Consider the following 26,186-nt stretch of genomic DNA (forward strand, 5'->3'; position numbering starts at 1 on the left):
AGGGGGGGGGGGGGGGGGGGGGGGGGGGGTAAAGAGTGAGGTTGAGTGGAGACGAGGGGAAAAGAGGAGAGGGAAGCGGGAACAGGGAGTACAGGGAAGACGAAAAAAGACAAGGGAAGAAGAGGGGTGAAAGGAGAAGAGAGGAAATGGGCTACGGGAAGAATATGGGGAGGTGGGAAGTGGGATAGAGGGATAATGAGGGGAAAAAAAGGAAGAGGAAGGGAGTACGGAAGAGAAAAAGAGAGGAAAAGAACAGAGGGAACGGAAGGGAAGCGGAGGAGGGGAGGGGAGGGGAGGGGAGGGGAGGGGGAAGAGAAAAGAAGAGGCTGAGACGAGGAGTGGAAAGGAGGAAAGGAAAGAAAAGAGGAGGGGAAGAGGGAAGAGTAAAAGAGAGAACGAGAAAAGAGATGAAAGGGAGACAGGGAAGAAAAAGGACATGGAGATGAGAGGAAGACGGGAGAGAATAAAATGTAGAAAAATGTAGAGAAAAAAATGAACAGAGAAAGAGAAAAAGAGAAAGAAGAAAGAGGAAAATGGAGGGGGAGGGGGAGGGGAGCATAGTCCCATGGGGGAAGGGAATCTAACAGGGTTCTAAAAGGCTTTCCGAAGTTAATTTTAGACATAGGTAGGTTCATCAGCTGTTCCCTCGTGGCGGATATCACCTACGCACATACAAACGAGCCTGGAACCTTCCTCTCTCTTTATTTCCCCGTTTGCTTTCTATTTATCTATCTTATCTGATTTTCTGCCTCTCCTTTCTCTGTTTTTTTTGTTTTTTTTTTCCTCCTCCTTATCTTCTATTGTTCCCTTTCTCCCACTCCTGTTTTCTCTCCCTCTTCATCTATCTTCATCCATCAGCCCATCTTGACTCTCGCTCTTCCCCAACTCTCCCCTCCCCGCATCCCTTCCCAGTCCTCCCCAACCCCGTTCCCTTCCCGGCCTCTCCCCTCCATCCTCCTCTACCCCTTCCCATTCTCCCCACCCCCTTCCCCAGCTCTCTCTTTCTTCCTCTTCCCCCTTCCCCCATTCCCACTCCCCTCACCCTCTCCTATCCCCATCCCCCCTCATACCCCTTCCCCCCACTCCCCTCACCCTCTCTATCCCCATCCCCCTTTCCCCCCACTCCCCTCACCCTCTCCTATCCCCATCCCCCTCCATACCCCTTCCCCCCACTCCCCTCACCCTCTCCTATCCCCATCCCCCCTCCATACCCTTCCCCCCACTCCCCTCACCCTCTCCTAACCCCATCCCCCTCTCCACACTCCAATGCCCCTCCATCCCCTCCCTATCCCCCCGTCACCCCCCCCCCCTTCTGGAATATTCAGGGCCCGGACGCAAAACCGCCTCGCTCTGAGCCGCCCGTGAGGACTATCGCCGCCGCCGCCGCCGCCGCCGCCGCGCCCGTGTCCCCGTTTCCTCCGCGCCGTTTGAGATGTAAACTTTTGTCGAAGTAAACTTGTCAAATCGAAAAATCAAAATTAAGACCCTTTTTTTTGGCACTCACTCTATTTCCTTCTTTCTCTTCTTCGGATTCTTCTTTTTTTTTTCTCTCTCTCGTAGTTTTGTTTGTTTGTTTGTTTTAGTCTGTTCTTTGTCTTTATTTATTTATTTATTTCCTTTTCTTATTATTCCTCTTTTTATGTTTTCCCTTTTTCTTTTTTTTTTTTTGTTTATCCATTCTTTTCTTCGATTCTTTCCTTATCATTTTCTTCACTTCCCTTCCTTACGTCCAACCTTCTTTCTTTCTATTTTTTTTTAGTCTCTTCTCTCTCGTCTACTTCCTCTTCGCCATACTTCTCTCATCCTTTTCGTTTCTCTCTCTCTCTCTTTAATTCTCCTTGTACATTTTCTTCTTTTCTTTTCCTCCTCTAATTCCATTTATTTCTTCTCCTTCTCCTCTTCCCTTTTCCTTTTAGTTTTCCTCTTCTCTCCGTCTTTCTTTTTCCTCTTTTCTTCTCATTTTCTCTTCCTCTTACATCTGTCCCTCTTTTCTTGTTCTTTTCCTCTTTTCATTCCCCTTTCCTAGCCTCTTCCTCTTCTTCTTTCTCTCTCCATCGTCCTCTCCTCTTTCTCCTCCACATATTTTCCTTTTTCTTTCCACTTTCCTTCTCCCTCCTCCTCTTCTCTACAATCTTCCTTCTTTTAATATCAATATCGATGCATAAATCAGCAACATCATTATTGTTCCTTAAGACAATGTTGAGAAAAGTCAATATGAAAAAAAAATAAAAATAAAATAAAAAAATACTTTTTGATTTGAATTGCATATCAACAACCAATCAAAACAAACAAATAAAACGATAAAAAGGAGGAGGAGGAAGAGGAATAAAGACTAGACTAAAGCAATAATGCCCAAGAGTATATCCGCTTAATTAAGAGACCTTTAATCATTACTTATATTAGCTCACCACGACTTGATTCAGACACAACCGACCAGGGCGCGATACCATTAACCATTAAGACTCCCGAATGGTTTTTCAATGGTTCATTCTAGCAGCCAAATGGGTCGTTCATTCATTCATAAGACAAGGTGGAACAGGGAATGGCGGAGGGATGATAAAATCTGGAAGAAGAGGAACAGAAGAAAATGTTATTGAATTAGGGGCAGTGACAGGGAGAGAGTCATGACAGGGTAAATACAGGGTCGTGGAATGCGACACAGGGAGTGACAAGGAGCGAAACCAAAGAAAAAAAAGAAAAGAAAAGAAAGAGAGAAAGAAAGAAGAAGAAGAAGAAAAGACAGAAGCTGAGGCAGAATCCGTGACAGGGTTTAAGGCCACGAAATGGGCCATGAGCAGTGACAGGGGGGGAGGGTAAAGACGGAGGCGAAATCAGTGACAGTGGCGATGACACGAAAAAAGGGAGAGGGACATGGCCATAAACAGGGCCAAGGACGACGATGCCAGGGACGACAGCCATCCCATGACCTCATCCTCCTACGACCACTTCCTCCTGCGACCGCCTTCTCCTACGGCCACCTCCTCCTGCGACCATCCTCTCCCTACCCTCTCCTCCCTCCCTCCCTCGCCTCCCTCGGACGTCGCCACGTGCCGCTCGCCTCCGATAAACGGCTAAATGCGCTTCACATGCAAATGAGACGACGCCGTTGCCGCGAGGCCGCCAATATCGGGTCCTTTTCGCTCCTCTAACAGGCCCCTTCCTCCCCTCTTCCTCCCCCTTCCTATTTCTCTCTTCCTCCTATCTTCCCTTCCCCCCACCCTTCCTTCCCTTCCTCCCCCTTCCTTCCCTTTCTCCCCCGTCCTCCTTTCCCCCCCTTCGCTATCTCCCTATCCTTTGCTAACGCCCCCTCCCCTTCCCCTACCCTCGACTATCCCCCCTACGCCTCCTGCTCTCTGCTATCCCTTCCCTTACCCTCTGCCTAGTGCTACCCCCTACCTATCCCCTATCCACGACTACCCCCCCTACTCCTCCGTCTTCCTAACCCTCATGTTTATCCTCTCCGTCGCTCCCCTTTCCCTCCCCTCTTGAGGCACCAATCTGCCGTTTCCCCTTCGCCTCTTTTATCATGCCTACTCCATTCCTACTATTTTATCAACTTTTAGTCCTTCACGCCCCTTTGCCTTCCCTGCATCCGCTCCCTCGCCTTGTTTGTTCTCCCTCGCTTTTCCCTCTTCCTTCGCCATTTTGCTCCTTATCTTAACTCCCTCTCCTTTTCTTGCTTCTCCCTCCTTTCTCTTTCAATCGCTCCCCCTTCACCTCTTTTTTTTCTATTACCGGACTCTTTCGTTCCTATCCCTGTCTGGTTGATCTTTATTCCCCCTTTTTCTTTTTTCTTCCTTATCCCATGTTCCTTCCCTTCTCTTCTTTCCTTCCTCCCTCCATACCTCCACTTTCCTACATCTCCATCCCTTCATTACACTTTTCTGTTTTACTTCCTTCCCACCTCCCTCACATCTCCCTTAGCATTATCCCCAACATCCACCACCACCTCCTTCCCACTTGCCTTCCCCTAGCTCCACCCTTCTCCTTCCCCTTCCATCCCCTCCCCTCCCCCTTCCCCTACCTTTATCCCTCACTCCCACCTCCATCCTCCATCTTCACCCTCTATTTCCACCACCGTCTGCACCTTCATACCTCCCTTATTTATATTCTACTCACATTCTACCACATCCCTCTCCCTCCCCACCATCCTCCACTTTCACCTTCACCCTCACCTTCCTCCTTCCACCTTCCACCCTCACCCTCCCTCCACCACCCTTCCAATTCCACCTCCACCCTCAATCCTTCCCCTCCCTTCACCCTCCACCTTCACCTTCCCCCACCGCCTGCCTCTTCCCCCTCCCTTATTTACACTTCGCCCTCTTGGACTCTCGCGCAAATTAAGTCTCCTGCAAATTCCAGCGCGCATTTAAAAAGGAGGAAATATCAGTGCAAACGCCGCTTGTTTGTTCGTCACATTTATTATGATAATCCCCGGAGGCAACGGGGCCTGCGCTGCGTGTGCGTGTGTGCGTGCGTGTGTGTGTGCGAGAGAGAGAGAGAGAGAGAGAGAGAGAGAGAGAGAGAGGAGAAGAGAGAGAGAGAAGAGAGAGAGAGAGAGAGAGAGAGAGAGGAGAGAGAGAGAAGAGAGAGAGAGCGAGAAAGAGAGAGAGAGCGAGAAAGAGAGTGAGAAAGAGGGGGTGAGAAGGGGGAGAGTGAGAAAGGGTGAGAGGAGAGAGAGAGAAGAGGAGAGAGAGAGAGAGAGAGAGTGAGAAAGAGGAGAGAGAGAGGAGAGAGAGAGAGAGGAGAGAAAAGAGAGAGAGAGACAGAGACAGAGACGGGAGAGAGAGAGAGAGAGAGAGAGAGAGAGAGGAGAGAGAGAGAGAGAGAGAGAGAGAGAGAGAGAGAGAGAGAGAGACAGAGAGAGAGAGAGAGAGAGATATTGTGTCTTTCTATGTATGTTTGTTTAAGTTGCCCTATTTACTTCTTGATACTCTTTCTATCCCTAGTTCCTCCAACACTTCAACCACTACCACACCAGCCTCCACTCCACCCCCCCGTTCCAACACCTCCACCACACCCTCTCACTCTTTCCACTCCAGCACCAGAACCAGCTCCTCCTCCTCCTTCTTGTCCTTCTTCTCCTTGTCCTTCTCTACTTTCTCTACTTTCTCATCTACTCCTCCCCCATCCCTCCTCTCTTTACACTATCCCCTCCAGCAGTCTACTCTACTCCACTTCCCCTCCACCACCTCCACCATTCAAAACCCCCCCCCCCATCCCCACCCCCGCCCCACCTGCATCCTCGCCCCGACGTTCCCCTCCCCTCCTCGACCCAATAATGCCGAGTTTTCCCCTCCTTTGCTAATCCCCAGCTCAAACATCGCGACAGCCATTCCCCCGACATCACAGTACACTGTTCCCCGAGTACTGGGGAAGAGAGGGAAGAGGGGAAAGAGGGGGAGAAGGGAGAGGAGGAGCAGGGGGGGAAGGAGGGAGGGGAGGGAGAGGAGGGAGGGGAAGGAGAGGAGGGAGAGGCGAGAAAAAGTCTACGGGCTTTCGTGCGCGATTTCATTATCACGCAGGATTTGGCCGGGCTTGGCGTGGGTGCGTTTCATCTTCACCGATGGAAGGAGGGGAGAAGGAGAGGAGAGAGAGAGGAAGAGATGGAGAAGGAGGAGGGTGGTGAATGGGTAATAGAGAAAACTGGAGAGAGACTGATGAGGGAAAGGGAAGGAAAGGGAGGAAGGGAAGGAGGGAAGGAGAGAAGTAGCGAGGAGGGTTGGAGAGAGGAGAGAAAAGGAGGGAGTAAGAAAGGCAAAGCATGCAATTTTAATTACCAATTACGACAAACGAGTCATCTCTTGTTTCTTAAACATTCAATACTGATCCCCCCCTTACCCCCCCTTCTTTTCACCCTCCACCTCCACCCCGCCTTCACACACACCCATCCTTAAAAAAAAAATCCTCTTCACTTCCGCTCTTTCACAATCTACCTCAAATTCCACCCACACCCAGACCTGCCTTGCCACCGCCCTTTTACAATCTACTTCAATTTCTACCCGCGCCGGCGCCCACACCTGCCCTGACACCGCCCTTTCACGATCTACCTCAAATTCCACCCACACCTACGCCCACACCTGCCCTGATATGTCGTTAGCGTACCGCCGCCCTTTAGTCAAGCCGATTAACCGACTCATCGTCGGCGTCACTTAAACGATTTTCTGTCACTTAATCGGCGCCAATCCTGCGTGTTAATCCGTCTCTCAACCGCATTCGTTATGGAGCGATCTCTTTCTCTCTCTCTCTCTTCTTCCTGCTCGTTCTTCTCTCTTTCTCACTCCTTCGCTCTCTCTCATTGTCTCTCGCTCTCTCGTTCTCTCGCTCTCGATCTTTCTCCTTCTCTTTCTTTCTCGTGTCTTTTCCTGACTCTCCTCCAAAAACACTACCACCACCACACACACACACATACACATATACATACACACACACACACGCGCGCGCGCACGCACGCACGCACACACACACATCACCCCCCCCCTTCTCTCACCCCCTACCCCCCCCCCTTCCCATGACCTCCCCAGATGTTAAACACTTGGCATTCTAGCATTTGCCGTTTTTTTTCGCCCCCCCCCCCCCCCCCCCCCCCCGCTTGACACACGTGGCCACGCTCTCACTCTCTCTCTCTCTCTCTCTCTCTCTCTCTCTCTCTCTCTCTCTCTCTCTCTCTCTCTCTCTCTCTCTCTCTCTCTCTCTCTCTCTCGCGCGCGCCCCCTGCTGTTGCTTTGGGTGCATCATAAATTTTTTTTCTCTATGTCTTTTTTTTCACTCTTTCTGGTCTTATTTTAGCTATTTATTTACTTTACTTTTACTTTTTTATCATTTTGTCCTTATTTTCTTCCTTATCTATTTATTGATACATTAATTTATTAACTCACTCAATAACTTACTCATTCACTCACTAAGTCAACAATTCACCCATTCCCTCACTGACTCACTCACTCATTATTCATTTACTTACTCACTAGACTCACTGACTCATTCTCACTCACTCTCTCAGTCGCTCACTCACTCATGCACCCAACCATCCATCCATCTATTCACTCATTCACTCACACACTCACTCACTCATCATTCACTCTATCATTCACTCATTCACTCACTCAATCACTCCCCACCCACCTACCTCTACCCATTCACTCACTAACTCACTCGCTCACCCTCTTACTCACTCACTCACTGCCGGATTCTCAACCCTTTCCGCCATTTTCCCCACGGCCGAGTGATGAGTGGTCTGCCAGGAGCGTAATGTGGCGTTACTTCCACGAAGATCTGGCACTCGGTTACTCTTGCTTTTCATCTTCTTTCTCTTCTCTTCTCCTTCTTCGCTATATGCGTCTGTATCTGTCTGGTCTGTCTGTCTCTCTGTCTCTCTCTCTCTCTCTCTCTTACCCCTCTAGACATAGACACACACAAACACAGAAAACACACACGCACACGCACACGCACACACACGCGCGCGCGCACCACACACACACACACACACACACACACACACACACACACACACACACACACACACACACACACACACACACACACACAAAATACACACACACACAAAATACACACACACAAATCCAGAAAGCTTGTCCCTAAGCCACACGCCACTCCTTTATGTCCACCCACCCAACGAGAAAAAAACATCAATATAAATAAGAATCACATTAACACACGCGAAAACACGGAGAAGACGCACGAACAGACGAAGAGGAGGAAGAGGGAAGGAGAAGAGAAGACGGGAGAAAGCAGGAACAGGAACACGAGAGAGCAACGCACGCAGGAACACAATCACAGCAGGAGACACGCAAGCAAGAAGAAGAAGACAAAAACGAAAAAAGCCACACACGCGAGACACACAACAAGAGACAACACACAAGCAGCAGAGAGCACACACAACAGCACAAATCAGCAAAGTTTTTCCAGTTAAGGAGACACCACCTGCCAATCTTCCTGTTGATGTCACATCGCACCTGAAACGAGAAAAAAAAATCAATTATTAATATTGATGAATTGACGATTAAACATGGCGGGGAAGGAAGGAGGGAGAGGGAAGGAGGGGGAGAGAAGGAGGAAGAGGAGGAGGAAGAGGGAAGGAGGAAGAGGGAAGGAGGGGGAGAGAAGGAGGAAGAGGAGGAGGGAGAGGGAAGGAGGGAGGGAAGGAAGGAAAGGGAAGGAGGGAGAGGGAAGGAGGAAGGGAAGGAGGGAGAGGGAAGGAAGGAGAGGGAAGGAGGGAAGCAGGGGGAGGACGAATATGGGGGAGAGAGAGAGAGAGAGAGAGAGAGAGAGAGAGAGAGAGAGAGAGAGAGAGAGAGAGAGAGAGAGAGAGAGAGAGAGAGAGAGAGAGAGAGCAAGTGATAGAGAAAGAAACGAGCGAACGGAAAAGTAGGAGAGACCGAGAGAATGCGAAAGTAAAAGAGAAAGAGGAAAACAAAACATAAAGCAAAAGAGCAGGAGAGCGAACGAGCGAGCGCGGGCGGACGAGGGGAGCGGCCGAGACAAGAGGGCTCTCTCCACTTCGGAAAGGAGAGAGGGGAGAGTGGGGGAAGAGAGGGGAAGGAGAGAGGGGAGAGGGGGAAGGAGAGAGGGGAAGGAGAGTGGGGGGAGGAGAGGGGAGAGTGGGGAAGGAGAGAGGGGAGAGTGGGGGAGACAGGGGAAGGAGAAAGGGGAGAGAGGGGAAGGAGAGAGGGGAGAGTGGGGAAGGAGAGAGGGGAGATGAGGGGAGAGAGTGGGGGGAGAGAGGGGAGAGATGGGGGTGGGGAGAGAGAGGCGAAGAAGAGTGAGGGCAGAGAGGGGAGAGGAGACTGAGGGCAGAGAGGGGAGAGGAAAGAGAGGGAGGAGGGAGGAGAGGGGGTGGAAAGGGCCGCCCTCAAGAGGTCTATCATGAATAACCCGAAAGAAGAATCAAGTGCGCCCTTCACCTTTACAACTCTTGATTATTATCCTTGAACGAAACCTCAAAACTCGCCCTCGCCCTCGCCCTCGCCCTCGCCCTCGCCCTCGCCCACCCTCCCCGCACCCGACGCCAGTTCCCTTACTTTCCCTACAATTCACCGCCCTCATCACTATCGCTATAACCACATCATATTCATCACAAACACTTTTACCACCACCATCACTTTTATCATCACAAATACAATCCCCTTCACCACCACCATCATCTCTATCATCACCATCATCATCTTTATCATCACAAACACCATCACCTTACCCATCACAGTTCCTACCACATCACCGCCACCATCACCACCTCACCACCATCACCATCACAATCCTCGCCACCACCACCATCACAATCCTCACCACCATCTCCATCACATCCCTCACCACCATCACCACCACAATAATCACCATCACTATCCTCCTCTCACCATCCCCATCAACCACTATCCCGGCCATTATCATATTAAAAAATACCTTTGCTAAATATAAATGACAACATATCGGCGTTTAGTGAAGGTCAAAACTGTGCCGCTCTTTAATGACTAACCGGCATCCCTTCTCGTACTCTTTTAAGACCCCAAAAGATAAATAGATAGATAGATAGATAGATAGAGATAGATGGAAGGATAGATAAATAGAATGAGAGAGAAGGAGTGTGGGTAGGAGGGGGAGGGAGGGAGGGAGGGAGGGAGGGAGGGAGGGAGGGAGGGAGGGAGGGAGGGAGGGAGGGAGGGAGGGAGTGAATGAGTGAGTGAGTGAGTGAGGGGGGGGGAGGGAGGGAGGAGGAGGGAGGGAGGAGGGAGAGAGAGAGAGAGAGAGAGAGAGAGAGAGAGAGAGAGAGAGAGAGAGAGAGAGAGGAGAGAGAGGGAGGGAGGGAGGAAGAGAGAGGGAAGAACAGAGAAGAGAGATGCAAAGGGTGGAAACAAAAGAGGACCTCATAAAGCTTCATAAAAGGGGAAAAAATCAAACAGAAAAAAAAAGGGAAAAATAGAAGATAAAGAAGGGAGGAAGGAAGAGGGAGGAAAACCCGGATCTTGTGACGCGGGTGAACAAAAACTCACCCTTCACCCTGTCCCCGTCACTCCATCCTGTCACCCTTTCCGGCTACTCTTCCCTTCACTCTTCCTCTCTCACCCTCCTCCCTCCACCCGTTCTTAATCCCTTCCTATCACCCTTCTCTTCACCCTATCCCATATCCTTCCTTTCACCCATTCCGATATATCATTTTTGTAACCCTTTCTTTTACCTATTCCTAAATCCTTTACGTCATTCTTCTCTTTACCCCTTCTTATCTCCCCTTCCTTTATCCTCTCCTGCCATTTCTCCCTCTACCCATTCCTATATCTCTTCCTGTCATCCTTCCCTTCATTCTTCCTGTTATGCTCCCTGTCAATCTCCCTGCACCCTTTCCTGTCAACCTCAATTCACCCTTCCCCTTACCCTGCCACCTTACTGTACACCCTTTCCCATCACCCACATTTCCCCAATCTCGACACATTTTACCCATACCAACACATACAAAGTAAAAATAAAAAAATAAATGATTTAACAAATAATAATTTAGAAAAAAAACAACAACGCACGAAGGTCGACCCATGCTTTTCCCAGCGTCCTTCTAGCCTCTGGTAACGGCCATGCTCAGCCCATTCTCCTCTGTATCCGTAACTGCTTAACGACTCTGGGCACGAGATTCTGTACTCCTCCTAAAGTACAACAATCTCCCGTTTTCTTTATTTCAGTTTTCGATCCGTCAATGGAACATCCGTTTTCGATCCGCCACGGAACATCCGTTTTCGATCCGCCATGGAACATCCGTTTTCGATCCACCAGTCCATGTTTACAAATCATTGGCCCATGCTCTCCTACGCCTTCCTCTATCTTCACATAACTGAATCTTAAAATCATTATTTACGCTATTGAACTCTCCTTACTTATCATTAGTCATTTACTAAGAGGTAAACAATCAATGGATAAGCACGGTGATGGATATTTAGATGATAGACAGACAGATAAATAGATAAACAAACAGACATATTTGATGAATGAGTGAATGAATGGATGAATGAGTAAATGAATAAATAAATGAACAAACTAATGAATGAACGAATAAGTAAATGAATGAATAATATAATTAATATCTATGAGAAACTGCCTTGCATTTCATTAGTCAAGACCCCTTTCCTTCCCCGTCTGACACGTCACTCTACAGGAGCTCGGGGTCACGTGACAGGCGGCGACGTCAGCTGGTCACGGGGAAGCAGGAGCAGAAGCAGAAGCAGGAAGCTGGTGGTGGCGGTGTCCATAATTATCATCCTTCCCTCTTCCTCCCTCTCATTCTCCCTCTTTCTTTCTTCTCTCTCCGTTTTCATCTTTTCTTTATTCTCTACTTTTCCTCTATTCTTTATCCTACATCCTCGTCCAATCTGAACTCCCTCCCTCCTTGCCTTTTCATCCTGCTTCTCCCTCCCTCTCTCCCTATCTTCCAATCTTCTTAACCTCCTTCCCTCCCTCTTTCCTTCTCTCCTTCCCTCTCTCTCCCCCTTACTTCCTTCCTTCCTCCCTCTCTCCTTCTTTCCTTTCTTCCCTCTGTCCGTCCCTCCATCCCTCCTTGACACCGTCCCTCCCTCCCTCCCTCCCTCCCCTCCCTCCGTCCGTCCCTTCCTCCCTCCCTCCGTCCGTTCCTTCCTCCCTCCCTGCCACCGTCGCTCCCTCCCTCTCTCCTTCCGTCCCTCCATCCCTCCCTCCCTCCTTCCGTCCCTCCATCCCTCCCTCCTTCCTTCCTTCCCTCCGCCCAGGACATCGCGCATGACATCCGATACCCTCGCTCGCCCATCCCTTCCGCATGTCACTCTCTTGCCCCCACGTGCGTGAGTTTTTCATGAGTACGTTTCACGTCATTCTCGTCATATACCATGACACGAACGCCGGGGTACAGGCCTATGTGGTATATATAAAATAAACATGAAAGAGATATACATGTTGGCATGTCAATACCTATAGTAACCGAAGTAGTAAAAACCCCAAACAAAAACAAAACAAAAACTGCAATAATTAATAAGAAATGATAGCTGACGACGATAATCACTACCTCACAATACTCCCGGCAATAACTAACAACCAAAAACTGATACTCCCGGCAAAAACTAACAACCAAAAAACTGATACTCCCTCACAATCACAATCAAGAAAATATCAATTGCCCAATACCAACCAACGAAGACAGTGATTAACAGACCCACCACAAACAGCACCACCAAGAAACACGGGGCAATAAAAGATTAATCCAAACGGCTCCCAGTGACACATAACGACTATCACTGCTCAAAAAGACTAACCGTCGAAACGCAGCCTATATTTAACGGCCAACATCACCGTTAAAATACAGTGTTTACACTCTAAAAATCCTCTCACTTAACGCCCCTATAAACACACGGACATAAACACACACTACGCCCTGTAGACAATACTGTTTAGACACTCACGGTTCTTCACCCTCGTGTAAAAGGGAGAGACCCTGGGGAGTGGGGAAAGGAGGGGAGATAAGGTGGGGGAGAGGAGTGGAAAGTAAGGGAGAAGATGGGGAGGGAGGATAGGCGAGTTGACAAGGAGAGAAAGGGAGAGTAGAAGAGGAGAAGAAAAGGTACGGGAGTGTTAAGAAAGAGAAGAGGAGGGGGAGCGGAGGAGAAAAGGGAAATGAGAGAGGAGGAGAAAAGGGAAATGGAAGAGAAGGAGAGGAAAGGGGATGAGAGGAGAGGAGAAAGGAGGAGAGAAGAGAGGCGAGAAGAAAATGGGAAGGGGGAAGAGGGGAGAAGTGGTGAGGGAGGGAGGGAGGGAGGGAGGGAGGGAGGGAGGGAGGGAGGGAGGGAGGGGAGGGGAGGGGAAGGGAGGGAAGGGGAGGGAGGAGAGGAGCGGAGAGGAGAGAAGAGCAGATGGAAAGAAAGGAGAGGAGAGAAGAGCAGATGGAAAGAAAGGAGAGGAGAGAAAAGACAAGAGTGCCTTAAAGAAAGAGCATAAGAGGGGTAGGAGATGAGAAGACGGGAGGTGAGGATAAGAGAAGAGAGGAGATTAAGCAGGATAAAAAAAAAAAAACAGCATCACTTTAAGAAAGTGGAAAGGAGAGTGGGGTAGATGAGGAGACAGGAGAAAGGGAGGAGGGGTATTCAGGAGATGAGATGAGAGGAGGAGATGAGAGGAGAGGAGGAGATGAGAGGAGAGCCAAGGAAACCAGCTAGAGTGTGGTGTGTACCCCCCTCCCCCCGACCACACACACACACAATTAGTGTATATAATTAGCGCATGTGTATCCCGGTGGCCTAGTGTACGTACCGGAACCTGAAAGTATAATAATAACCATGTATACCTAAATAACTGCATTTATGTGTACGCATAGGAGCATATGAAAACGGTGTTACCACGTGTATATACGTACACAGTAGAGAACACGGAATGGGGAAAAAAATAACATTAACGAACGTACATACCAGAGCAAACAAGAAAAATAATTGAAAAAAGGCGGGAAAAGAAAAGAAAAAGGAAAAAACGGGGGCGTGTTTACAATCGTTAATCCTGCCATGCCGAGTTCGACAGTAAGGTACGTCCTGGGGCTACAGGAGCCAAAACGAGTGAGTGAGAGTGTGAGTGAGAGTGTGAGTGAGTGAGAGAGAGTGTGTGGTTGAGTGAGTGAGAGTGAGAGTGAGAGTGAGAGTGAGAGTGAGAGTGAGAGAAGAGTGAGTGAGGGAGTAGAGGGGTGAACTGAGCAAGTTTGAGTCAGTGTGCGAGTACGTGAATCAATTAATAAGGAAATAAATGAATAAGTCCATAAATGATGGACCGAATGAGTAAAGAGAGTAAAGGGGCAAACAAACGGCTACAAGTGAGCGAGTGAGCGAAATAAATGCATGAACGAACGAACGAATGAGTACGTGAGCGAGCGAGTGAATGAGGGAGTGAATGAGTGAGGGAGTGAGTGAGCGAGGGAGTGAGGGAGTAAGGGAGGGAGGGAGGGAGGCAAAATCTTTTCCTTCCGAGACGTTGGACTCCCTTAACGTTGATGACGACAGCCGACATTGTGGCCGGATTTGGTTGGGTCCGACCGTGAGAGAGGATGAGGGAGAGGAGCAAGGAAAGGGAGATTGGAACAGGAAGAGAGGAGGAGGGAAGGAGAGGGGGAGGAGCAAGGAAAGGGAGATTGGACAGGAAGAGAGGAGGAGGGAAGGAGAGGGGGAGGAGCAAGGAAAGGGAGATTGGAACAGGAAGAGAGGAGGAGGGAAGGAGAGGGGGAGGGTAACTGGGACAGGGAAAGAGGGGGAGAGAAGAGAAAGAAAACGGGGGAAGGAAGGAAGGGAGGAAAAGGAGAAAAGAAGGGAGGGAGAAACTGAGAAACAGAAAGAGAAAGAGAAAGAGAGAGAGAGAGAGAAAGAGAGAGAGAGAGACTGAGGAGAAACGTATCTGGGAAAAATGGGGAGGGGACACATAGCGAAGGATAAAGATAGCGATAGCAGAGAGACGCAAGACGAGGGAGGGGCGAAGCGAGGGGGATATTTGTGTTTGGGGGAAAGGGGGGGAGGGGGAAGGGGAAAGAGGGGGAAGTCCTTTTTGGGGCGTGGCGTGGCCGGTTGTGACAGCCCGTTTAGGCCTGCGGAGATGCACCAACCAGGCTATATATAGGCTTATGCGTTGGCCGCCGAGGGGAAGGGGAAGGGTGCGGGTAAGGGGGAAGGGGGAGGGGGATGGGAGAAATTGAAATTGAAATTGAAATTGAAACAGTTTATTTAGCCATGAATAGTATTACGAATCCTATGGGTACATTCGATATTACAGGAACGTGGCTCATCCTTTCGAGGGTCGAGTTGAACAATTATACTGATGGATACCCAGAACAAATATAGAACAGGAGACAATATAGACAGTACATTTTTTTTTTACATTTCAAAGGCAATTGCCTGAAAAGTTAGTAAAAAAAAAAATGAAATAAGCACAGGAATATTTGTTTTGAATATTAATGACACAAACTATTTTACTCAACATAGCTACTATTATATCTGGCCACAAAGTATTGCCTGAGAGGTTCATTCTTCAGACTTTTCGAGGAGAGTGTTTCAGGTTTTTGGACCGCGGTAACTATGAACTGAATGGAACGAGCTAAAAAAAAAAAAAAAAAAGTGAGTTGGAGATGGGTAGCGTTTCGTAAAGTATGGTGACTACTGCTGCGATATGTAAAGGTTGTGTTTCTGGACTTTTTAAACATTTAAAAAGGAGGGGAATGACAGAGCAGGGGATGGTAGAAAGGAGAAATTGAAGAGAGGGGCGAGTATGGAGGGAGGGGAGGGTATGGACAGAGGGGTTGGGGAGGGGGTTGGAGGAGGAGAGAGAAGGGGGAGAGGAGTTGGGAGGGGAGGGGGTTGGAGGAGGAGAGAGAAGGGGGAGAGGAGTTGGGGAGGGGGGGGTTGGAGGAGGAGAGAGAAGGGAGAGGAGTTGGGGAGGGGAGGGGGTTGGAGGAGGAGAGAGAAGGGGAGAGAAGTTGGGGAGGGGAGGGGAAGAAAAGAGAGGTAGTGAGGGGGTTGGGGGAGGTGAGGGTCAGGGAAGGGGGGGAGTTAAGGAAGGTGAGGAATATGGGAGTCCTGGAAAAGGGAATGAAGAGGGGACAAAGGGGGACGTAAGGGGGAAGCAGGACGGGGACTGAGGGTGTCCGAGGCGTAGAAAAAGGGGAAGGGTGAAGTTAAGGGGCAGGAGACTGGCAAGGGGTGGAGGGGGAGAACCTGTGAGGTAGAGACTGAGAAGACGCAAAGGGTAGGGGGGCAGGGGACTGGGGTAGGGGCTGGGTAACGCAAGGGGGGGAAGGGGGGGAGTAGCAAACCAGACCCCACCATGAGTCATACCAGAATAATACCACCAACTACGGCTTGGTACCATTAGTCAAAAGGGCCCGGCAAAGAGGGCAGATACAGGCAGTAAGGTTTTGACATGTCACGGTACATATAGGAGGGGGTAGGGGGGTAGGGGTAGGGGGTAGGGGAAGAGGGAAGGGAGGAGGAGGAGGATTGTGAGGGGGAGGGGAGAGAGGGAGGGAGGGGAGAGAGGGAGGGAGGAGGAAGGGAAGGAGGAAGAGAGGGAGGGAGGGAGGGAGGGAGGGAGGGAGGGAGAGAGAGAGGGAAGAGAAGGAGAAAGAGAGAGAGAAGTTGTATACAAAACGCCGCATGGTGAGTATCTCGGCGAGCACAATCCTAAGTACAATCGTGAGCAGAGTACAGGCCTGAGTGAAAAGCCTTAACGCAAGCTTGACTACAAGCACAAGTACAAAGCCCGTTTGGGGGGGGGGCAGCGCCGGAAGCAGATTTCTGTACAAATAATATCAGAAGGACAACGATGCCCTCTCTCCTCTTCTCTCTCTCTCTCTCTCTCTCTCTCTCTCTCTCTCTCTCTCTCTCTCTCTCTCTCTCTCTCTCTCTCTCTCTCTCTCACTCCCTCCCTCCCTCACTCTCGATCCCTCCCTCCCTCACTCTCGATCCCTCCCTCCCTTCCTCACTCTCGCTCCCTCCCTCCCTCACTCTCGCTCCCTCCCTCCTCCCTCTCGCTCGCTCCCTCCCTCCCTCCTTCTCGCTCGCTCCCTCCCTCCCTTCTCCTTCTCCTTATCGCCCTCCCCCTTCCTCTCCCTCTCCCTCTCCCTTTCCTTCTCCTTCTTCATCTCCCTCTCTCTAGCGTAAGTGAACTGTACGTGCGGCTGCGGCAAACGTGATGTGACCGCGGAAGGATAGACAAGGATGTGTTGTAGCCCTAGCCTATGATAATGATACCAACGCCCCAGCATTATTGCCCCACTGGTAACGCGGCAGCCTAGCAGAGCATACCATACAATGTTTTTTACATGTGGGCACCGAGCGCGAGTGTGGGCAGTGCTTATGGGATGCCTCTCTCTCTCTCTTCCCCCCCCCCCCCCCCTTCTGCCCTTCGTCGATGGACGCCTCAAGACTTATCTCTTTGGCCGCAACTCGTCCGACTGTTTGACTTTAAATATCCTCACCTCGCGACCTACATGCGCCAGGGCTGATTCACAAGCCATGGCTCAAACATATCGTTTCTCGAATACACCCATGCATGCACGCACGTAGGCACACACACGAACACACACAGTCACACATGCACGCACGCATGCACGCACGCGCGCACGCACACACATACACACACACACACACACACACACACACACACACACACACACACACACACACACACACACACACACACACACACACACACACACACACACAGTCACTAACTCATTCACTGTCACACGCACACAAGCAGACGTAGAAAGCTATGCCCACTTCAAGGGAAAATGTAGATTAATGAGTTTGTGTGCGTATTAGAATTGGCAGAAACTTCCTAACCGATGACTCAGACAGGTAAGGAAAAATAAAAACCTACGCAAAAACCACTTTTTCCCTGGCAGTGACTCATACGAATTAACGGGAGGGTGGGGTGGGGGGGGGAGGAAGAAAGTAAACAAACGAGAAATATTACGACTTTACTAATTGGCAACTCCACGCCCCCTCGAGTTACCAGATGTCTTTATTACATGAATAGGACAAGTTGTAACGAGTTGGGCGAGGTAAGAAGGAAAAGGGGGGGGGGGCGAAGACAGCAGTCCGCATCCCCGGCCGGTTTATGAAGCTGACATCTGCTTTCTCCTCATATGACAGTCGCGCATAGAGACCAAAATAATAAAATAATGAAGATATTCATAGTCCATGGGAGGTTTCGCGAACGAGTGTTACTAAGACTGGCGTATATTTTCCAAATCTTTCTTTCTTTCTTTCTTTCTTTTCGCTCTCTGTCTCTGTCTCTGTCTCTCTGTCTGTCTGTCGTCTCTCCCTCTCTCTCTCTCTCAAAGAAATAAAACAGCAACCATACACAAGATCAACCGTTTCACTCCTTAAGATATTCCCCCCATGCTTTTTTTTCTATGCCTTCCACATACTCCCACAAATGGCGTCTAATCTAATACATGGGACTTCAAACCCGTCACGTTCTCATGCCCCTTTTCCCCTCGCTCGCTTCTGCCGTCCCCTCACTCCTCTCTTTCAGTGCCGTCTCTCTTGACCCTCGCTTTCCCTCTTCTCTATTTCTGTCTCCCTTTTCTTTCTCTTTCTATGTACAGTATACCAGTATCCATCTTTAACCCATGTGCCACACAAACATGCATACATACATATACATGTATGTATGTATGTATGTATGTATGTATGTATGTATATATATATATGTATATATACATATATATAATATATATACATATATATAACATATATATATACATATATATATATATATATTGATATATATATATATATATATAATATATATAGATATATAGATAATATATATATATATATATATAGATAATATGATAATATATATATATAATATATAAAATTTATATAATATATATATATATAATATATTTTAATATATAAATAACATATATAATAATATAATATATATAATGATATAATATATAATATATATATAATATATATATATATATATATATATATATAGTATATATATATATATATATATATATATATTGTATATACACACACAAAGACACACATACACAAACACATGCGCTCATTAACAGTCTCATTCTCATTCTCATTCTTTCATGCTCACCCTCTCCCTCTGACACACGATGCGGGTGTAGTCAGAATTCAGCACAAGGATACAACCACACCGAGATTATAAATTCAAATTAAGTTTGCCGTTCTGTATATTTGATTATGTGAAAAAATGATACGTTTGTCTACAGTCTATCGGTCACTGCCAGATTAACATATTTTACATATTTATATATTTACCAGCGGCGGAGAGAATAAATAGCATAATAAGTAGTAAAACCATGACTTTCCGTTTTTAAGGGAACGTCAGTGGCTCAGAGATCAATTTAAAGTTTGTGATCATTACCAAGTAGGCTATGTTTATGTGTTTCTCTGTAGTATAGGTGTTAATGCGTCATCCTGCTGCCTATATCTGACCCTATATCTGATTGCCTATATCTGACTCCCTCACTCTCTCCCTCCCTCCCTTTCTCCCTCCTTCTCCCTCTCTCCCTCCCTCCCTTTCTCCCTCCTTCTCCCTCTCTCTCTCCCTCCCTCTCTATCTCTTTCTCTCTCTCTCTCTCTCTCTCTCTCTCTCTCTCTCTCTCTCTCTCTCCCTCACTCCTCTCCCTACTCACACACACACACACACACACACACACACACACACACACACACACACCACACACACACACACACACACACACACACACACACACACACTCCCACTCATTCTCACTCGCACTCACTTGTTCCAAACAAAAGGCCTTATATCCCCATCTCTACTTCTATTTGGGACATTCTTTCCCCCTCTTTCTCGCCGTCTGCCTCTTTTCCTGTACCTTCATTATCATCATCACAATCGCCATCATAAACACCACTACCATCCCATCACCATCATCATAATTATCATTACTATCATCACCATAATTACCATTACCATTATGATCATCATAATTACCATTACCATCATCATTATCATCTTTCATGATCATCATCATAATCACCACCATTACCATTACCACCACCACCTACATCATCACCATTACCACCACCATCACCAACACCATTAGCCTGCACCATCACATTACAGTCACCCTGCTTTTATCTCGAGATGAAGTTACAGAAATAAGACGCTTTGTGCTTCGCTCCTTGCTTGCTTGCTAGCAGTTGCGTGTGCGTGTGTGTGTATGTGTGTGGGGGGGGGGGAGGCAGAGGAGAGAGAATGATGGAAGAAAGGGAGAAAGGGAGAAAGGGAGGGGGAAGGAGGGAGGGAGGGAGGAGGGAGGGATGGGGGAGGGGAGGGGGACGGGGAGGGGAATGGGAGGGGAGGGAGGGGGAGAGGGAGAGAAAGACAGACAAAGAAAGAAAGAAAGAAAGAGAGGGGGGGGATGAGGATAAAGATGATAAAGGGAAAATGAGAGAAAACTAAACAGAGAAACAAAGAAACACAGAGAAAGGCATAAAGCGACGTGCATGTATACAATCGAACTTCACAGAGGTTGGGGCGGGCGTCGGTGGACTGGCACAGCCTCGGGCGTGGGCGCAGGGAGCCCAGGCGCCCACGAGGGAAACCCGAGCAGGACCTCGAGGTTTGTTTACACCCCCTGAGCCCCTGCTGCTACTGCCGCCCCTCCACTGCCTCGTGTGTGCGTGCGTGTGTGTGTGCCAGGGGATGTGAATGTTGGCACCACAGCAGCTTACGGTCATCTCAGAGTGGATGGAGAGGGAGAGGGAGAGAGAAAGAAAGGGAGAGAGAGGGAGAGGGAGAGGGAGAGGGAGAGGGAGAGGGAGAGGGAGAAGGAGAGGGAGAGGGGAAAGGGAGAGAGAAAAGGAAAGGCAGAGGGAGAGGTAGAGGGAGAGCGAGAAGAAAAAGAGAAGATTTAGGAGAGGATGGGATGCGGAAGGGGAAAGGGCGGGAGAGAAGAGAAGGGGAGAGTGATTAGAGGAAGAAGAAGGGAAGCAGAGAATTCTTTTTTTTTTAAGGACAGAAATCGGAAGGGCGAAGAACAACGAGATGAAACAAGGAAAAGGAAAAGGAGACGATCGGGCGTATCCAAGGTTCAGGGCTCAGGTGCAGGCCTCCCGCCCCCGGTAAATGAAATATCGAATTATCGACCGCCCGCCCCCTACTCGCCCGGACATTAGAATCGAGCGGAAGGCGTCGATACATTCCTACGCGCCGTTGCCGGAATCAAGACGCGGCCGGAACGCGGGAAATATCAATCAGCGGCCGGAGCGAAGGAGCGTCTCCCGCCGCCGCCGCCGCCGTCTTCCCCTTCGTCTGCGTCTTCGCCTTCGAGAAAGAGAAAGAGAGAGGGAGAGAGGGAAGAGAGAGAATGAGTGAGTGAGTGAATCAGTGAGAGAGAGAGAGAGAGAGAGAGAGAGAGAGAGAGAGAGAGAGAGAGAGAGAGAGAGAGAGAGAGAGAGAGAGAGAGAGAGAGATGGGGGGGGGGGAGGGATTGACAGAGATAGATAGAAAGATAGAGGATGAGAGAGAGGGAGAGAGAGAGAGAGAGGAGAGAGAAGAAAGGAAAAGGAAAGAAGAAAGAAGAGAGAGAGAGTGAGAGAGAGAGAGAGAGAGAGAGAGCGAGAGAGAGAGAGAGAGAGAGAGGAGAGGGGAGAGAGAGAGAGAGAGAGAGAGAGAGAGAGAGAGAGAGAGAGAGAGAGAGAGAGAGAGAGAGAGAGAGAGAGAGAGAGAGAGAGAGAGAAATCCTGGACATAAAGCGATGCCGGTGTCACATCCGCTGCCAAATCGCTGTCGATTCCACGCCCGTCCCCGCGAACCCCCACGCCCACCCTCCCTCACGCCCATCTGACCACCCTCCCTCACATTCACCCAATTACGCCCACCATCCCTCACGCCCACCATCCCTCACGCCCATCTGACCACCCTCCCTCACATTCACGCAATTACGCCCACCATCCCTCACGCCCAACCTCCCTCACGCCCACCATCTCCAACGCCCACATCCCTCACGCCCATCCGACCGCACTCCCTCACGCCCATCTGACCACCCTCCCTCAAACCCACCTTCACGCCCATCCATCCGCCCGCAAACCCTTGTTCACCTCGGCCATGTAACGCAAACTTTACGCCCGCAATCCACTCACGCCCACCACGTGTCAGGTCCCCCACGACGGCGTTTTCCACCCTCTTCACTAGCCACCTCTTTATCTTCATTCCCTTTTATCTTCTTTTCCTTCATTCTAGGATTCCTTCCCCTTTCTCTTTCCAGCTGCTTTATTTCTGTTTATTCGTTCAATTCTTAGTCGCTATTCATCCAAAGGGGGCGATTTTTTTATGCTGTTTTTTTTTGTTTTTTTTTTCCATTCTTTATCGCGTAGTATTCTCTTACCCTCCGTTCTCTCCTTCTACACTTTCTACTTCTCCTTCTGCTTCTCCTCTTCCGTCGCCTTCTCTCTCCTCTATTTTCTGCCTCTCTCTCCTTCTCCACACGCCTTCGCCTTCTTCTTATCCTCCTCCTGCTTCTTCGTTGTTCTAATTTCTCTCTTTTCCCGTCTCTCCAGCTCTTTCTGCTTTTACTACTACTACTACTATTTTTTGTTTTTACTTTTTCTTTTCCTTTGTCGTCTTCTTTTCTTCTTCTCAACCGCTCTCCTCCTCATTCCTTTTCCCTTTTCTCATTCTACTTGCCCTTACTCTCCTCCTCCTCTTCATTATTATTTTCATTCTCCTTGCCCTTCCCCTCCTCCTCCTTCCCACCCTCCTTTCTCTTCCTCCCATTTCCCATTCCCCTCCTCCTTTCTCTTACTCCCCTTTTCTCCTTCTCCTCCTTCTTCTGCTCCACTCTACTTCTCTTTCCTTTCGCTATCCTCCTCCTTCCCTCGCCCAACGTCCGCGTGTGAAGAACCTCCTGCTATCTCCATCATTCCTCACCCCCCCCCCCCGCCCCCTCAAGTACGCGAGCCTCCCCCACATTGCCTTTGTATCCCCTTCCTCCCTCCTTATTCCCCCTCCCCCCTTCTTCATCCTTCCCCCGCTGCTCTTCCTTCTACCCTGTCGTGCCTCCATGCCGTTGTGGTTGTTTTTCTCTCTTACTCATTCATTCTCTCTTAATCTTTCTCTTTCTCTTTCTCTCCCCCCCCCCATCCCTCTCTCCCTCTCTTCCATCCTCTCTTTTTACTTCTCTCCCTTCTTCCCTCCCACCCTCTCTTCCTCTCTCCCTCCCTCCCTTCCTCCCTGCCACCCTTCTTCCCTTCCTCTCCTCCACTCTTCCACCCTCCTCCCCCCCTCTCTTCTTCCATCCCTCTCTTTCTTCATCTATCCTTCTTCCCTCTTCCACACTGCCTTCTCTCCTTCTCCATCCCTCTTTTTAATTTCCATTCTGAATTACGTTCTGAAATTCCTTTCTCTCATTCGAACATTCTAACTACAATGTCATTTGCTGAGTAAACAAAAGATCTCTTGATATGTATGCACGTTATACTAGACTGAAAACAATAGATCTTTTTACTTGAATAATGGAGGTGTGCTGCTGTGCTTGCGTCGGTGTGTGTGTGTGTGTGTGTGTGTGTGTGTGTGTGTGTGTGTGTGTGTGTGTGTGTGTGTGTGTGTGTGTGTGTGTGTGTGGTGTGCGTGCGTGCGTGCGTGCGTGCGTGCGTGTGAGAGAGAGAGTTTGTGTGTGTATGTGTATGTGTGTTTATGTGTGTGCATGTGTATGTACGTGTGCGTGTGTGTTCGTGCTTTAGTGTGTGTGTGTTTGCACAAGCGTTTGCTTTGTGTGGGTTCAAGTATATATCTATATTTGCGCACATGTATCCCTCAGCGTGAACACCCGCGCGTGAGTATCACCAATTCCCACATGCACGACCGTGCGTGCGTGCATGTGCTTGCAGGCATGTGAGCCGCGGGGTTGTCTTCGCGGTGCCTGCAAGAAACAGCTTTCCCACCCATCAATAAACCAGTTTAGCCAAACAAAAGCAGCGGAGACGTTTCCTGCACCAATTAACAACCGCGCATTAAGGCAAGCAGAAAACAGCGCTCAATACACTGCGTCTTTAAAAACTTCTCTTCTGCTTTTCAATTACGTTTTCGGTAATTAAAGGGGAGGGAGAGAAAAGAGGAAGGAAGAGCGAAAGGTGAGAGACGAAAGGAGGGACGGAATGAAGATAGGAATGGCAAAGAGAAAAAGAATCGAGCGGACTGAAAGAAATAAACATCAGGAGAGATAATGAAAGAAAAAAAGAAAAGGGGAAAGAGAGAGAAAAATAAAGAGCAATAACCAAGAATGAAAAGATGAATATGTAAGACAAATGATGGAACAGTAAAGAAAAAAAAAGAGAAAAAAAAGCCTCAAACAAAGAGAAAAAGGAGAGAAGGAAGAAAAAGAAAGAAAAAGATGATGATGATGAAAAAAAAGAAAAACGAAAAAGAAAAAGAGGAGGAAACAGGAAAATATAATAGGAAGAAAAGGGGAAAAGAGAAGAGTAAGGGAGGGGAGAACAGAAAAGGAAAAGAGAAAGGAGAACAGAAGGAGAAGGAGAAGAGGAAAGAAGAAGGAGGAAAAAGCAGGAACGAGGGGGACGAGGAACGGACGACAGCAGCAGCGACCGAGGAACCGAGACGGAGACAGGAGGGACGACGGAACGCACGCTGCAGGACGGCGCGGAGAGAGGAAACGATGATGCAGGATCGGGGGCGAGGAGCGACAATGGAGAGGAGGAGGAGGAGAGAAGGGAGGAGGAGGAGGAGGAGGAGGAGGAGGAGGAGGAGGAGGAGGAGGAGGGAGGAGGAGGGGGAGGGGGGGGGGAGGAGGGGGGGGGAGGAGGAGGAGGAGGGGGGAGGAGGAGGAGGGAAGAGGAGAAGGAGGGGAGGAGGAGGAAGGGGAGGAGGGGGGAGGGGAGGGGGGAGGAGGAGGAGGGGAGGAGGAGGGGAGGGGGGAGGAGGAGGGGGGGGGAGGGGAGGAGGGGGAGGAGGAGGGGGAGGAGGCAGGAGGAGGAGAGGGGAAGGAGAAGGAGGAGGAGGAGGAAGGAGGAGGAAGAGGAAGGGAGGAGGGGGAGAGGGGGAGGGGGAGGAAAAGGGAGGGGGGGAGGGGGAGAGGGGGGGGAGGAGGGGGAGAGGAGAGAGAGAAGAGGAGGGGAGAAGAGGAGAGGAAAAGAGGGGGAGGAAAAGGGGGAGAAGAGAAGGAGGAGGAAGAGGAGGAGGGTGTGGAGTGAGATGGGGGGGGGGTGGGTTGGGGAGAAAAGGGGAGGAGGAGAGGGGAGGGGGGGGAGAGGAGAGAAGAGAGAGAGAGAGAGAGAGAGAGAGAGAGAGAGAGAGAGAGAGAGAGAGAGAGAGAGAGAGAGAGAGATGGGAAAAGGAAGGCAGGAAAATGAGGGTAAAGAGGGACGGAACGGGGAGAAAAAGGGAAAATCGGGAAGAGGGAGAGGGGAGAAAAAGGGAGGAGGGGAAAGGAGGAGAGGGGACGGGTAGGAAAGTGACGAAATAGTCTGAGGAAAGTTAAATTAACCTTGACTTACTGCCTCGCATCTGCATATCCTGGCCCGCGACTAACGACTACTCTCAAACGTATTTATATAACCTACATACATACATATCTACGTATAAACATACGTATACGCACATATACACATATGCGTATATATACATATATACATCGTATGCATGCATATATGCCTACATACGTATACATACATACACAAATATACACGTATACATACATTCATGCGTACATGCTTGCAATGCATACATGAATAATAAAAAACATACAAACATAGGTACACATATTTACACACAGACACATATCCATCCCTCCAACCATACTCACAGACAGACATACAGACAAACATCTATCTACCCCCCCCCACCCCCATCCATCCATACCACCCCCCCCCCTACCCACCAATCCATTCAAAACACCTCAACACACAATAACCTCGGTCCTGACCCCCCCCCCTCCCCGTAAACTTTTCGACTCGAGACTTCCCCGTTCGTGTAATTCGGTCGATTAGTGCGTGCGGAAGCTTTGCGTTTTCCTCTTGATTTCCTCTTGATTTCCTCTTCGTCTGTTTCTTTCTTTTCCTTGTTTTTTTTTTCTCTCTCTTTCTTTCTCGGTATCAGCTCTTCATTTCCTCTTGGATTTTTTTTTATTCTTATTTTGCTTTCGTTTGATTTTTTGTTAGTTTGATCCTCACTTTGATTTTTTTTTCGCTTTAAATCTTTATTTTATTTATTGTTTTTCCTCCTCATTTTCGGTTTCTAGTCCTTCATATTCATCGTCTTTCAAGCTTTGTTCTTTTTCTAATCCACTTTTTCTTAATTTCTTAATTGTCTTATTTCCTCTTTCCCTCTTTACGTATCTCTTTTTCTAATCAATTCGCTTTTCCTCTTTTCCTTTACTCTCTTTTCCTCTCTTACGTATCTCTTTTTCTAATCAATTCGTTTTTCCTCGTTTACTTATCTATTTTCCTTTACTATTTTCCGTTTTTTACGTATTTTTTTCTAATTTATTCGTTTTTTTCCTCTTTTATCTTGTTTTTTATCGTCTTCCTCTTAACGTTTCCCTTCATGTCTTGTTCCCCTCTTTGTTCCTTGCCTTTGGTTTCAATTCCCCCCTCGCCTCTTTTTCCGCTTTTCACTTTATTTTTATCCTTTTCTTTCTGTTTCATTCCTTTCCCTTATTA

At 48.8% G+C, this 26,186-nt stretch overlaps 2 protein-coding genes across 2 annotated transcripts in view; one reads left to right on the forward strand and one right to left on the reverse strand.

Annotated features, from left to right (window-relative positions):
- Positions 1 to 6,156, forward strand: part of LOC119575707 (histone H3.v1-like) — a 33,322-nt gene extending 27,166 nt beyond the window's left edge. Inside the window, exon 4 of the mRNA XM_037923332.1 lies at positions 5,959 to 6,156. Within this exon, the coding sequence (XP_037779260.1) occupies positions 5,959 to 6,156 (198 nt within the window). The remainder of the gene's footprint in view (positions 1 to 5,958) is intronic.
- The window catches only part of LOC119575706 (ankyrin repeat domain-containing protein 50-like), a 45,134-nt gene extending 37,161 nt beyond the window's left edge, over positions 1 to 7,973 (reverse strand). The window contains 1 exon segment of the mRNA XM_037923331.1: positions 7,942 to 7,973. The gene's annotated coding sequence lies outside the window, so the exon portion shown is untranslated.
- Positions 7,974 to 26,186: the final 18,213 nt, after the last annotated feature.

This window comes from Penaeus monodon, chromosome 7 (genome assembly GCF_015228065.2).
Source record: "Penaeus monodon isolate SGIC_2016 chromosome 7, NSTDA_Pmon_1, whole genome shotgun sequence".
In the NCBI taxonomy this organism is placed as follows: domain Eukaryota; kingdom Metazoa; phylum Arthropoda; class Malacostraca; order Decapoda; family Penaeidae; genus Penaeus; species Penaeus monodon.